Source organism: Natator depressus, chromosome 2 (genome assembly GCF_965152275.1).
Source record: "Natator depressus isolate rNatDep1 chromosome 2, rNatDep2.hap1, whole genome shotgun sequence".
NCBI classification, from domain to species: Eukaryota; Metazoa; Chordata; order Testudines; family Cheloniidae; genus Natator; species Natator depressus.
Window position 1 is genome coordinate 7,391,072 of NC_134235.1, and position 15,460 is coordinate 7,406,531.

A 15,460-nucleotide genomic window follows, 5' to 3' on the forward strand; every position below is an offset into this window, starting at 1 on the left:
AATAACAACTAGTTCTTTCTCTGGCCTTGATTTACCACTTTAACCTGTACTTAATTTTAAATGTGGGCTGTCCCACCCCTGCTTAGCAAAGCACTTTAATTATGTGCTTAGTTGTAAGGATATGCTTAAGACCCATTAAAGTCAAGCATGTTCTTAAGTGCTTTGCTGAATTGGGGCCTTTGTTGATAACACACTATATCATTGAAGTTGAAAGCATTTATTGTTTTTTTAAAAACCCTTATTTACACTACACCATTGACACAGTTTACTTTTTTGCATGTGATGGTGGAAGTAGACTGGGAAGATTCACTTACTGTTTCTCTTGCATTAGAGGCAGGCTGTTAGTTTGGGTTTCCAACACTGCTGGAAAATGTTTTTTAAAAAAGTTTCCATAGAATCGTAGAATATCAGGGTTGGAAGGGACCTCAGGAGGTCATCTAGTCCAACCCCCTGCTCAAAGCAGGACCAATCCCCAACTAATTAGCCTTTAAAGTGTGTATATATAATAGCAATGCCACTGTATTATTTCTACTCATATGTCTCTTCATAGAACCTTTCCTCCTCTGTTTCAAAAATCTAAGTGCTGGGTCTAAATTAGATAGCACTGTCTCGTTAACTCACAAGTCAAAAATATCTGTGTAATGGGTTTGTTTGTCGTTAGATACATGTTCATCAGCATATTCCATCTGTGCTGTGCATGTGACTTTTTAAATAAATCTCATAGTGCCAAAATTAGCCGTTGCATTTTGTGAATGCCCGGTTGCGGCAGGAAGCTGAACTGGCTGGTAAATTGCTATTTACCCATGTCCTGACTGTCCTTTCTTAAATGCATATTTTGTCACCTTGTCATGCTTGAAGCTTAAATGACTTAATTCCTGAAAGGTCTCCCTCTTCAAGGCAGTTTTTCCATTGCTAAACTACAGGGTTATTTTAATTTCTATTCTTTTTTTAAATGTAATGTGAATGAAAAAAGAATTTAATATGATTTCCTCCCTACAATATTAGACCACTGATGCATCAACGCCAATCCCTTTTTTTCTTCTTTGGCAGAAAATAGCAGAGAAATCCAAAGCTTTGCTTCCTACGGGGCAGAGAAGCAGCAAACAGGTAGGTATGTGTGTTTGAACTTTAGAGGGCGATAAATCAAGCATTAATAAAGTGCTAGTCTGTAATCCCCTTAATGATGTTGAGTAGCTCCATTGAATTCAGTGGGGTTGTTCCTCCTTTCAAAATTGTATATCATTCAGTTGCATGTGTCACCCTTGGCAGATGCCAATGATCGTAGAATCCTAAAAAATAGAAATGTTGAATTATCTTGTTCAGTCCCTGGCTAATACAGGTCTGTTCCCCACCATATGTTTTCTGCTGTTTTGTCCACTCTGAAATGTCTCTAGAAATGGACTTTCCTGAGGAGATTTTTTTCACGTCTAACTGTTTTTACGAGTAGGGAATTTTGCTGATACTGCATCTCAGACCTCAATGTTAAGGTGCAGTCCACTAGGGAATTTCTGCACTCCAATAAAAGACCTGCAGAGGCCTGGGTCAGCTGAGGGCCGTAAAACTGTAGTCTACATATTCATGCTTGGGCTGTAGCCCGGGCTCTGAGACCCTGTGTGAGGGTGGTGAGTCTCGGAGCCTGGGCTGCAGCCTGAGCCCGAATGTCTACACTGCTATTTTTAGCCCTGCAGCCCAAGCCCCTTGAGCTGAAGTCAGCCGACCTTGGTTCTGAGACTTGGTGCTGTAGGTTTTGTATTGCAATATAGGTATACCCCTACTCTACATTATTTATGTATTTTACTTTCTCCTATGTATTTACACATATGCATTAAAAGTGCCTTTCCCAGGCTCTAAGTGCTTTGATAATTACTAAACATAATATATCAAAAAATGACTAATCACCAGCCAATCCCATAAAGGGACTTAGATGCCCAGAGCAAAATTCATCCTAAATGCAACTCCAGTGGCTTAAGTAGAGTTACACCCAGAACATAACAACGGCCACAATGGGTCACACCAATGGTCCATCTAGCCTAATATCCTGTCTTCTGACAGCGGCCAATGCCAGGTTCTGCAGAGGGAATGAACAGAACAGGTAATCATCAAGTGATCCATCCCCTGTCGCCCATTCCCTGCTTCTGGTAAACAGAGGCTATGGACACTCAGAGCATGGTGTTGCATCCCTGACCATCCTGGCTAATAGCCATTGATGGACCTGTCGTCCACAGACTTATCCAATTCTTTTTTTAAAGCCCTATTGTAGTTTAGGCCTTCACAACATCCCCTGGCAATGAGTTCCACAGGCTGCCTGTGTGTTGTGTGAAGAAATCCTTCCTTTTGTCCCATTGGGTGACTCCTAGTTCTTGTGTTATGTAAAATGAAGTTGTCCCTCAAATCCTACATTGTGCCATTCAGAAGAGCATGTAGGTGTCTAAAACGAATACTGGAACACCAGAGCACCATACTCAACTCCTCACTTAAGTGTCTACATTTGAAAAAGGGACCCTAAAGTTTCCTTCAAGGGATTTTTGAAAGAGATTCCAGTTTGCCTGTAAATTCACATTTTCCTCCCTTGTTATTGTTCTTAGTTGGAGCTCTGACCACCTTGCTTCCTAAACTCCATGCAGCCCATGTTTAACATCTCTGTATGTTAATAGCACTGGTGCTTATCCATAAGGAATAGAGCTGTGAGGAAAACAGAAATCCCTTCCTGCAAAATATTCATATTTTTGAAAAAAAAAATCTTGCCAACATACAAATGAAATGTTTCATGGCAACGGTTTCAAGAAAAAAATCCATTTCAGGAGGATTGAGAGGGAATGTTTCAGCTTCCAGCTTGCTTGCCCTGAAGGCTCTTGACAATTACACTCCTGGCCCCCCTGGGAGAAAGGGAAGGGCAAGGCATCAGGAAAGCAGAGCCACTGCCCTCTCTGGCTCCAGGATCTGGTGGGGGGGAGGCCAGAAGAGAGTCAGGGTGCTCACTGTCAGGCACCCCCGAGTAAAGCTTCTGTCAGTTTCACTGACCAAAAGTGAAATTTGACAGGAATCTTCCAGCCAGGCAGCCCTCATTTCAATTTTTGCCAATGGAGAATTGATTTCTTTCTTTTTTTTTTTTTTTCTGTGCAAAACATACTTGTTGTTGCATAAAACTTTGGATTTGTGAAATGGCATTTTTCATGTCTAAAAGCATCTGATTTAAAAAAATTGACCATCTCTGCTAAGGAGCTGTTGTGGAGAGTGGGATAGATTCACAGATGATCCTGCAACTATGGAAAAGAAATGGGCTAGAAATTCATATTAATTTGCACGTTTCAAATAATTAAGATTCTGTGTCTGACTTTGTTGTAACTTAGTTGGTATTAGTTTTCTGAGGTGTTAGTGTATTTCTTTAATCTCAGATAAAGCTGTCTTGTTAAATGGTTCCATTGGCTCTTTGCACCTTGGAATGAATATACTTTAATTGTGTTATTAAGTTATGTGTTTATTGCCTTGTGATGTCTTTTTTCCCCCACGTTCCCCCAGCAAGTGGTGATCAGTCATGGACAGAGTATTGTACGTGATCGCAAAGGCATATTCTTGTATCTTAGTTGGCCAAATCCTGATTCCACTGAAGTCAATCTACAAACTTCTGTTGGTTACAATGGGAATACAATCTGGCTCATTGTGAATATGATATCTTTGGTGGAAACTAACACCCTAAGTCAAGAAACCATTCAAGTACCTGCTTAAAGGTAAACACATGCTTAAGTGTCCTTCTTAAATTAAGGATGCCTTCCTGGACTGGTTTAAACTAAACTGACCTCAATGGAGCTAGCCTGTTTTACACCAGCTATGTATCTTTTGTGGACAGAAATATTAGACATATTGGGCCACATTCTACTTCATCAGTGTAGCCACACTGCCTTTTGTATATCACTGAAAGCAAATTTTAACCCACATCTTTTAAAGAAAATAGGTAACTGTTATATCTTATCAGAATTGCTTCCGCTACATATTCTTCATAAACTAAATCCTGAACCCACAAAAGCCAATATTAAACAATCCCTCGATTGAGATTTGGCCCTTAAAACCCCAGTAATTTGGCGGAATTGATCTAATATTCACAAGAGAACTTTTATTAGCTTTAGGTGCTTTAAATGGTGAGCAAGAAAATTATTCAAAGCTGTGGTTAAGGATCTAAATGGATTAAGGGCCATTTCTTTGGCTCCAGTCAGGACTAAAAATTAAGCTGACATAAGATATTGTCCCCTTGATAAGCTGTGACGTTGGAGGCATCACCAGGCTACAGTCTACTGATCTGAATCTCAGGCACATTGAGTGTCCACAGCTTATATTCAACTTAACAGGAGCATTGCTGACAGCCCCTCTGAAAATCAGGCCATTGGTTTTTAATGAGGATTGGTGAAATTATTTGAACCTTTATTCAAAATCTAAACCAGCCATTCCTGGAGAGTACTCAGCCCCTTGCAGAGTTGAGCCCAAGATGACCAGCTCTGCCACTGCAGATCAATCACAGTTGATTTGTGGATGACAGTGATGACAGAGGGGATGACAGTGAAATATTTGCCCAACAAAGATAAAATTCCAGACAAGTGATTTATAAATAAGTTGAGAAATGTTATCAGGACAGAATAGATTTCCAAAGGAAGGAACTAGCATCATGGATACCAGAAGAATCCAGTTTGTATTACACAGTGAAAAATTTAAAAATAAACGTTCCATTTGTTTTACTGCTATGTTGCTACTGTGTTAGACATCTCACAGTCAGTCACTGGAGTGGATGTCACCAGTTGGCAGAGTCCTCTAGTTCGTGGCGGGATTTCATGCTTGTCATGATTTGATGTTTGGCTTGTATGTAACCACAGCTGAGACACAAACTGGGACTGTCCAGGTTCAAAGATAGCATGTTTACTAAGTGAAGCAGAAGAGATTTTTCCCTCTGGCTGAGCTTTTAGGGGCTGGGCTAAACATGTCTCAGCTGGAAGTCCCTTTTCTTCATAACTTACACTTTGCCAGTTAAAGTTGATGACTTTTTACTTCAATGCATGTGAAATGGTGGTTATGAAATGTCTTTTTGTGGAAATTCATATCGGACAGGCCCACATCTTCAAAACAGACTTGTGTACATACGCAGAGTTGCATGTGCCCAGCTTGGGTGCCAGCAATACCTGAGGTACGTGTGCTTGTATGTGCAATTCCCTGATGGACATGCTCAGATCAGCTTTGAACTTGTGTGTGTGCATATATTTGCTTCTGAATCCATCTGAGATCTTTTTGTTTTCTCCCTCTTTAAAATATACAAAAGAAATTAAATGTATAAAACTTGCTGATGTTAAAGCAGTGACTGTAATGGTTGATTTCCCGCCCCCCACCTGCACAGGAGTCAGGAAATTAAAAATTATGGTTCCCACAGCAACTGCAACTCGACTATATTGTGCATATTTTAAGGCATTTAAGTTAACACCTTGTACAGTGATACAAAATGCAACATATGTGCAGGAGAGCTGATTTGTGCTTGTTTTGGAAATCACACAGTGAATTTCCTGATGCTTGTGCATGGAAAAATCTCCATGATAATGCTGCCATAATGCAAAGGATTGGTTCCCACCCCCCACCCCCACCCCCATTGCAATTTATTGTAACAGGTTTGAAAACTGATGGCATCCCTACAATCTTCTACTTGCACTGGTGGGCAGGCATGCTGAGATGTTCAATTACCTAAATCCTAATGGTAGAGTCCTTTGGGAAGTAACTAATTTCCTTTGCATTCCCTCTCTGGTGGCAATGATTTAAAGCAGTCGTTCTCAAACTGTGGGTCAGGCTGGCTGAGACTTGCTGGGGCCCAGGGCCAAAGCCCAAGCCCAAACCTGAAGGCTTCAGCCCTGGGAGGTGGGGCTAAGGTTACAGGCCTCCTGCCTGGGGCTGAAGCTGTTGGGCTTCGGCTTTGCTCCCCCTGGGGTGATGGGGCTTGGGCGGGCTCAGGCTTTGGGTGTCCTGTAGTAATTTTTGTTCTCAGAATGGGGTCGCGGTGCAATAAAGTTTGAGAACCCCTGCTTTAAAGGATGCAAAGTGAAACTTCAAAAGACTTTCTTTTAAGGTATTTGCAATAATTAATGTTTAATGAAGTATTCTGTTTTGCTTATTTGGCTTTACAATATCTACCAAAAGACATTGGTCACAAGCTCTAGACTCCTTTAACAGGCACATAAACACACTATCAAATGTAAAAAACAAAAGCCAGCAGCAACACCGCAAAATATGGCTGTACCTCCTTAAACCATGTAGCAAAGGAGAATTGAGGAAAAGTATCTTGTTCTTCTCAGTTATTACTTCTCATATAACATCTCCTTCCCCAAACACCCACTGAAAGAGGAGTCTTGCAGTGTGCCATAAATCATAGCATCATAGAAGTTTAGGGCTGGAAGGGACATCAGGAGGTCATCTAGTCCAGCATCCCGTGCCCTGCAGTGTGCCCTGAAGATAAACAAGTACAAGCTATATTGAATGAAAAGGAGGAGTGAGTTCTAAAGCTGAAGGGCTCTCAAGTACCCTGCCATTCCATCAACTACACTGAAATGGACCAGAGCAGATCCAGCTTGAGCACCATCGCTAATCTTGAATGGGTCAGTATGTCAGCAGCCCCAGTGTATTCTGCATAGGTGAACTCTCTTCAGGGCTCCTTCTTTTGCTCAAGGTTCTCACAGGGTCTTCAATTATTATAACTGGTCATGAACTCGATTTTACTTATTAATCGACTGATAATGGAGCCCCTCAACATGGATACTTCCTGACTGATCCTTGGAAAAGTTTGGAAGGGAAAAGTACAACTTTGCTACAAATAAGGAATAAAATGTAAACTGGAACTTTCCCAGAAATTGGCAAAATCCAAACTGACAGTTTAAAAAAAACCTGAAACACATTTTTGTTCTGGTGTTTTTAGAAAAGAAAATGACTGTAATTCTGATAGTATAATGCCACCCTCTTTATTTCCTCCTTCCCACTCAGGGGGAAGAGGATAATTACTATTGTAGTTTTATTTTGTATGACTACTTGACCCTTCCTTTCAAGGGTTAATAAGTAAAATTTCTTGAAAAGACAGCTAATAAACCTCTGTTTACATTTAAAGAGATTATTTCTGCAAATCACACCAATTTATCTCGGCTTTAAATGAACTTCCCCCTTGCAGGAAGTGTGAGTTGTGATTCTTTTGTGTGTGTGCGCCAGTGCATTTGCACATTTGTGTATGCATGCGTGTGTGCGTCTCTCTTTAAATTCCTCTTTGTTGCTGAATACAACAAAATTCTCATTTGGGACATTAAGATTTAATCTTCAACTTTAACGAGAATCATCCATTGACTTTATACATAATTTATCATACCTCTACTGTGGCCACAATCTAAAAAGACAATATTTGCCAAACCTGGTATGTGAAGTACTGCAGTTGAGACCTGATGAAATGTCCATTCAAGTCAATCCACTTACTTCAGTGGGCTTTGGATTGCCCCTTTATTTCCTATACTTAGAAGAGGAAATATCTGTGGTAATTTTGTGGTATTTATTGTCCTGTTATTGTCATTATCTATTTATTTGTAGTACCGCAACACCTAGGAGCCCCAGTCAGAGAGCAGGACCTCATTGTGCTTGGAGCTGTACACAACCAGAACAAAACGGCCCCAAAGAGATTACATTCAAAATACATTATGACCGGTCAATATAAATTATGTCCACAATGACTTTAACGTAACTACTGTGTATCGTACTTTTCATTGCAACTTTTTTGCAGGATTGCTATGTCAAAATGATATATTCATCCTGAATCCAAACTGAATAGACATGAAGTGGTTTTTTGTGTTTTTTTTTAAATACAAAACATCCTCTTACAGTCACAGAGACTGATAAAAAGAAAGCTTTTGCATACAAATGGAACAGATTTTTATTATGATCGTCTAACAAATGGCTCATCCTAACATCAGCCCCAATTCCTAATGTTTTGGGCTAGCTGGTATATTTTAAGCAATCAGGATTGTCTGCAGCTTCTCTAGTAAATACAATGTCAATTGGTACATCTGTTCAAGGTTATTTCATCGTTAACCATCCCCATAATGAAGAAATATGTTAATTGAATAATTTTCTTCTGGTTCATGACCCTTCACTGGGAACTGAAATAAGACTTGATTAAACTAATGCAGTCACCTGATCAGACTATAGAAGACTTTATAGCACTCTGATTAGCTATGATGTTGATTAGGAGATAGTGAGTGAATGATCTATAGGCTTTGATGGTGAATCCTCCGTGTTCAGTTCTTCAGATAGACAAGGTAACCCTTTCACCCAACCCAAACTTTCCCCATAAAGCTATCAAGGGTTCCATTTAAACTAATTGAATTAACGCTATCATAATTACACTCCTTTTATTTTTATTGCATTTTATTTTGGTTTTTGTTTGTTTTCTTTCCAGCCCTTTAACTGTCACACAGAAGCTTGACTGCATATGGCAAATTCTTCAGGGAACTTGGAGTTAGTACAAAGCTATCCCAAGTACAGCCTCAAATTTTTAATCCTTTTGGAGATAGGAAAGAGTATCTCTAGTCAAAGGCTTCGTAAGTGGACTGTCTCATATATTTAGACCTGTTTTAAATCTGTTAGAGGAGAAGGGAGGCAAGCCCCTATTCCTCAGGGGCAGTGCATGTGTTTGTTTGTTTGCATACTTGCTTGCTGGTTGTTTTGTTTTTTAGTTTGCAGGGGCTGGTAGGAGGCTGTGTGCTGTGAAAGAAGCAGAGCCTTTAATCATAACAGAAACCCGATTAGGGGTCCTGGCTTTCCTGATTAGGGGACCTTTCTAGCTAAGCAGCCAGCCCATGACAGAGGAGCCAGCAAACTGAGCTCGAAACAGAGAGTTTGTAGCGGAAGTCTGGCGGAGGATGTATGTGGTGTTGTGTGTTTGTGTGTGTGTGTATTTTTTTTTCTCCATGACAGGAGCTTAGGAGGGAGGGCTATGACAGCTGCAGAGGCAGCCGCGGTAGTGATCCAAGGAATGGAAGAGACAATGAAGATGAGTGGATGTGGAAGCTGTGGCACATACGTTGTCCTGGAGTGGGTACCTGAAAAGTGCTTCATTTGTATGAAGTGTCACCTGGTACAGCGGATGGAAGAGAAGATCTGAGGTTTGGAGATGCAGGTAGAAACTATGGTTGAGTTTTGAAGGGGATTCAAGCAGATGATGGAGGGAAGGTAAGAAGAGGTTGAAGGGAAATCTCAAGACTCGCAAGCTGGACTGGAGAACTGTGAGGGTAGAGTGCTGGGTGAGGAGTGTGGCCAGTGGAAGCGTGTGACTACAAGAACCAGGCAGAGGAAAAGACTGGCTAGTGAAGGAGAAAGAGAGCTCAGGAGCAGGTTTGCTGAGTTGGAGACTGAAAGCGGGGTACAGCAAGCAGTAACAAGAGGTGGGAGGGCAAGGAATAAGAGAAGAGCGACTAGTCCTACAAGAAGAGAGGAAGAGTCAATGGAGATCTCCTGGGGCTCTGAACTCTGGCTGACAGAGAATGACTTGCAGAAGACTGCAAGTGAGAACACAAGACAAGAGGACTTGCAACCAGAAAGAACAGAACAGAGAAGGCTGGGGAATCGCATCAGAACCAGGAAGAGGCAGGTCTATGTGATTAGGAGCCCCCTACTAAGAAGAACAGACAGACCTGTCACCAGATCTGATCCAGTGAATAGAAGGCTATTCTGTCTCCTGGGAGTTAACATTTGGGATGTGAACCTGAGGCCGAAGAGGATCCTAATTGGAGCTGTAAAGAATCCACTGATTTTCCTTAATGTGGGAGCAAAGGATACAGCTAGATTTTCACTGGAATGCATCCAGGGAGACTATGCCAGGCTAGGGAAGATGCTTGAAGAAATGGAGGTTCAGGTGGTCTTCAGTGGGATTCTACCTGTCCGTAGAGGAGGAGAGGAAAGGCAAGACAAAACTATGATGATCAACAGATGGCTCAGGCAATGGTGCTATAAGGAAGGCTTTGACCACTGGGAGGCATTCATGGACAGAGGACTGTTCTCATGGGATGGACTCCACCTGAATAAGGAGGGGAATAGACTTCTGGGATGGAGGTTGGCACAACTGATTAAAAGAGCTTTAAACTAGGAATTCAGGAGAGACACTTGAGAGACACTCATGCAATATCCATGCCTGTTTCTAACATTGTGTGGAAGGAAAATCAGGTCAGAGAGGATACAGCAATAGAGAAAGAAACAACAGCGGGTAGGTGAATGGATAGCAATACCAATGACACTAACAATCAGCTAGGCGATACTGGCAGTAGAATGACTGTACCTAATTAGGCGAGGAATCTGGGAGAAGCCAAGCAGAAACAACTAAGATATCTGTAGACCAATGCAAGGAGCCTGGATAACAAAATGGAGGAACTAGAACTGCTGGTGCAGCAAGTAAAACCAGATATTATAGAGATAACAGAAACATGGGGGTATAGTAGTTGTGACTGAAGCACAGGTATTACAGGGTATGTGTTGTTCAAGAAAGATGGAAATAAAGGTAAAGGTGGTGGAATAGCATAGTATAGTGCAAATGGTGGATTCTCTCTTACTTTAAGTCTTTAAATCATGCTTTGAGGACTTCAGCAACTCAGACAGAGGTTATGGGTCTGGTATAGGAGGAGGTAGGTGAGGTTCTATGGAATGTGATTTTCAGGAGGTCAGACTAGATGATCACAATGGCCCCTTCTGTCATTAAAGTCTATGAGACTATGGCCCAAAGTAGTTTCTTTGTTATGTTTGAAATATATGTTTGTATTAGACAGAGGACATGTTCCAACCAACATGATCACAGCTTTGTTCCAGGATGCCAGAGTGCTTTACGAACTATATACATCACTTGCTTTCCATTCAACTTATCCTCCACTTCCTGTAGTTCCTTCCTTCCTTCCACTTCCTGTCTCTGTGATAGAAGACATCAGCTGTGTAACAGGACACAGGGCCACTGCACAGCAAGGTCAAGAAATGAGTACTCCACATTAAAACTCCAGGGAAACTGTAAATTGGCAGAACGGTATTTCTGGTATCAGACCTTGAATTTGAACAGGACGCTTGGGTTAACTCCTCTTTCATCAGTGGTAGTTAACAATTACATTGTGATGGGGTCAGTCCAATGAACACAGATGATCAGGATTTCAGTTTTACACCTTACACAATGGTCCAAACCTTTTTGGGCCAGATTTTTAAAAGGTACATATAGATGTTGCTGGGCACAGTATTGCAATGCCTCACTGACTGCGGTGTCTGAATTGCATTTTCAAAAGGGATTTAGTCACTAAAGCAGGGGTGGGCAAACTGCGGGCCGCATCTGACCCATCAGACCTTTTAATCCGGCCCTTGAGTTCCCACTGGGGAGCAGGGTTGGGATCTTTCCCCACTCCTGTGCTCCAGCTGGGGAGTGGGGTCGGGGGGCTTGCCTTGCTCCTCTCTGTGTGTGCAGCAGCTCTACCTGGCTCCCAGAAGCAGGGACAGTCGGGGCTCCACACGCTGCCCTCGCCCCAAGCGCCGGCTCTGCAGCTCCCATTGGCTGAGAACTGCGGCCAATGGGAGCTGCGGGGGCAGTGCCTGCAGATGGGGCAGCACGGAGTGGCCCTGCCTCCTCGTGGGAGCTGGGGGGTGGACGGGCCACTGTTTCCAGGAGCTACTTCAGGTAAGTTTTGCCTGGATCCTTCACCCCTGAGCCTCCCCCCACGCCCCAACCCTCTGCCCCAGTGCTGATTGCCCTCCAAACCCTTTGATTCCAGCCTGGAGCACCCTCCTGCACCCTAAACCCCTCATCCCCAGTCCCACTCCAGAGTCTGCACCCCCAGCTGGAGCCTCACCCCCCCATGCGCCCAAATCCCCAGCCCTAGCCAAGAGCTGCCTCCGAACCCCTCCATCCCAGCCCAGAGCACCCTCCTGCACCCCAACCCCCTCATCCCCAGCCCCACTCCAGAGTCTGCACCCGCAACCAGAGTCCTCGCCCCCCCCCCCGGTGCCCGCTAATCCCCTGCCCCAGCTGTCCTGCCATACAATTTCCAGACTGAGATGTGGCCCTCGGGCCAAAAAGTTTGCCCACCCCTACACTAAAGAGCCAAAATCTCATTGACAGTTGATGGGATTTAGCTCCTAAATACGTAAATACCTTTTGAAAGTGAGATGTAAACACCTAAATCAGTTCAGTGGTGCAATGCTGAACACAGCAATGCCTAAATAACATTACAAATCTGGGCCTTCAGTTTAAAACTGAATTATTTGCAAAAGATAGAAAGATGAACTTCCAGAGACACACTGTGGGGACAAAGCTGCCCTCTCCTGAATTAAGGATACTGCTTCCCAACAACACCCTGGATTTTCCTTGGCGATCTCCCATCAAACTCCTTTCCATAGTTTATCCTGCTTCATGTGTGGGGTTTGCCAAAAATCATAGCCACAGGTGGAGTGGTTGCTGATTTAGCTGGAAAGTGGAGCTGTCTGTATCTGGCACATGGGCGAAAGATTACCTATTTGCTGACTGGATTTTTTTTTTTTTTTGATAGCTCAAAAGGCAATAGGTCATTCGTAGGAGGAGCAGCGAGAGAGCGATTCTCTTGTGCTAAGCCTCCACAATAGTCTGTGTGCTTTGGTGTTTAAGCCAGTTTATTCAGACACTCCCATCCCATACCCCAGTCTCTGAGTCATTATCAGAGTCTTCACACACGCTGAATGACAGGTTGTTTTGTCTGAAATGAGTACCCCAAGACTCACTGCCTTCCGGTGTCAGTGCTTGCATTTGTATTCTTTAATCCTGCAGCTATTCTCTCCGCGCTGAAGATGTAGAGCCCATAGAATGAGAGAGTTTGGGAAACGGTGACGCCAGGGGTGTGTGGGTGGCTTGTGATGTACTGAAATGAAACGCCTGCCTGCATGTGCCTTGTTAATTAGAAGACAGTGGTATGGGGGCTTGATATTAGCGAGCTAGGCTCAGTCACATAACATAGTGTCCACTTTAGTGAGCCTCCCTAGTCAGTGATTGCTCTATAACACTTGTAAATTGACTTAATTACCTAAATATTTACAGTGTCCCCATATGCTAAGTATAAGGGAGAGTGCAAACACTGACACAGAGTTATTTAAAAAAAGAGGAGGACTTGTGGCACCTTAGAGACTACTTCACCTTAGAGAGCTCACTTCATCGGATGTAGCTCACGAAAGCTTATGCTCAAATAAATTTGTTAGTCTCTAAGGTGCCACAAGTACTCCTTTTCTTTTTGCGGATACAGACTAACATGGCTGCTACTCTGAAAGGTGTTATTTAAGGCCTAACTGGAAAGATTTTACAGGGGGCCACTGTATATAAGAGTGTAGACAGGCAATCATTGCCCAATCTGTATACAGACCTTACTGGGGCCTCGGACAGTGCTTTTGCCTATGTTCCTACTAATGCCTACCTCCTTGCCCAGTGCACAGAGTATACATATAGACAGTACGGTACTATGCAGCCACAGCCAGCACTGCTGCCCGTAGGCTGACCCGTGCCAGCGATTCCTTGTCCAATGCACAGCCTGTGTGGGATGTGGATGCAGTTTTTCCCCCTGCAGTTGGCTTTGTGCAGGCTTCCGTGTTAGAGTTAAAACAAATATAGGCTAAATCTCTGGACTGATTAACATTAGTATTGCACTGTAGCAAATGTAAGGTCTCAGTAGCAATAAAATAAAATAAAAATCAAGCTAATTCCTGGACTGGTTATGTTTGCTTGGATTTTCTTCACTGCACAATTTTGTTTTTATTTTTCTTCCTTGAGCAGGAAGCTGCTGATGTAATAGGCATGTCGTTTATGCTCAGTGGAAGCGGTGGGTGGGTTTTGTCATTTAGATGACCTCATCCATTTCCCCGCCCCTTCCCCCTTCAGAAATTACATTGCAAGAGCTGAAATTGACTCTTGCCCTGGCAAAAGTCATGCAGTTACCGGGAAACAAATGTGAAACCTTACCCAGTATGTCACCTTGTTCCAAAGTGAATGCAGCATTATTTAATGCATTTAAACCCCTGAGGAGATGGATTATTGAAAGGAAGAAAACTGTATTCTTCTAAACCCTCTTTGACAGCGGCGTTTATAACGTGATTAAAGGTGAATGGCAGTGGTATTTTCCCCAGAAGAATACATTTAAAAATAGAGTAACCCTTGCATCACTAGGATGAAGATACAAGTCCTTGGTAAATTGCGTCAGTGAACCGGAAACAGATATCCCCTTTTCAGCTTTGCCTCGCTAAGATATAGCACACAACCAGCAGCACAGGGCGTGACTCTACAACACAGCCTTGCCTGTATGTATATTCTGTTCACAGGGCAAGGAGAATGGTAGTATAGAATGGCATATAGAGAATGGTAATACAATTAATGCCGATCAACATGGGTTTGTGGAAAATAGATCCCGTCAAACTAACTTGAGATTTTTTTTTGACAAGATTACAAGTTTGGTTGGTACAGGTAAGAGTGCTAAAGTAATATACTTCTGTAAGGTGTTTGACTTGCTACCGCAAAACATTTTGATTAACCCCCTGCCCCCCGCTCTCCTGCTGGTAATAGCTCATCTTAAGTGATCACTCTCCTTACAGTGTGTATGATAACACCCATTGTTTCATGTTCTCTATGTATATAAATCTCCCCACTGTATTTTCCACTGAATGCATCCAATGAAGTGAACTGTAGCTCACGAAAGCTTATGCTCAAATAAATTGGTTAGTCTCTAAGGTGCCACAAGTACTCCTTTTCTTTTTGCGAATACAGACTAACACGGCTGCTAATCTGAAATCTGTCATTATGTTAAATGTAAATGTACACTCCTATGACTAAATAACACAGTTACATGATGGGGACTCTATCCTGGGAAGCAGTGAATGGGTGTGTTTCTAGTGGAGTCTGAAAAAGATTTGGGGGTCATGGTGCATAATCAGCTGAATGTGAGCTCCCCATGTGACACTGTGTCCAAAAGAGCTAATTAGATTCTCCTCTTTATGCATCTGAACAGGGCTAGAGAGGTTATTTTACCTCTGCTTTTGGTAGTGAAGCGACTCCTGCTGGAATACTGTGGCCAGTTCTGGTGCCCAGAGTTCAAGAAGGGTGTTGGTAAATTGGAGATGGTTCAGAGAAGAGCCAGGAGAATGATTAAAGGATTAGAAAACATGTCTTATAGTGGTAGACTCAAGAAGCTCAATCTATTTAGCTTATCAAAGAGAAGGTTAAGGGGTGACTTGATCACAGTCTATAAGTACCTACATGGGAACAAATATTTGATAATGGGCTCTTCAACCTAGCAAAGATGTAACAAGATCCAGTGGCTAGGAGTTGAAACTAGACAAATTCAGTCTGGAAATAAAGCATTAAAAATTTTAACAGCAAGAGTGTTTAACCATTGAAACAATTTTCCACGAGTTGTGGTGGATTCTTCAT

The 15,460-nt window shown here is 42.6% G+C and overlaps 1 protein-coding gene across 10 annotated transcripts in view; it reads left to right on the top strand.

Moving 5' to 3' along the window:
- Positions 1-15,460, top strand: part of TSNARE1 (t-SNARE domain containing 1) — a 695,137-nt gene that overhangs the window by 366,130 nt on the left and 313,547 nt on the right. For all 10 annotated transcript variants that reach the window (XM_074943772.1, XM_074943770.1, XM_074943767.1 and 7 more), the window contains one exon: positions 1,051-1,107. In XM_074943772.1, coding sequence (XP_074799873.1) covers positions 1,051-1,107 — 57 coding nt within the window. The remainder of the gene's footprint in view (positions 1-1,050; positions 1,108-15,460) is intronic.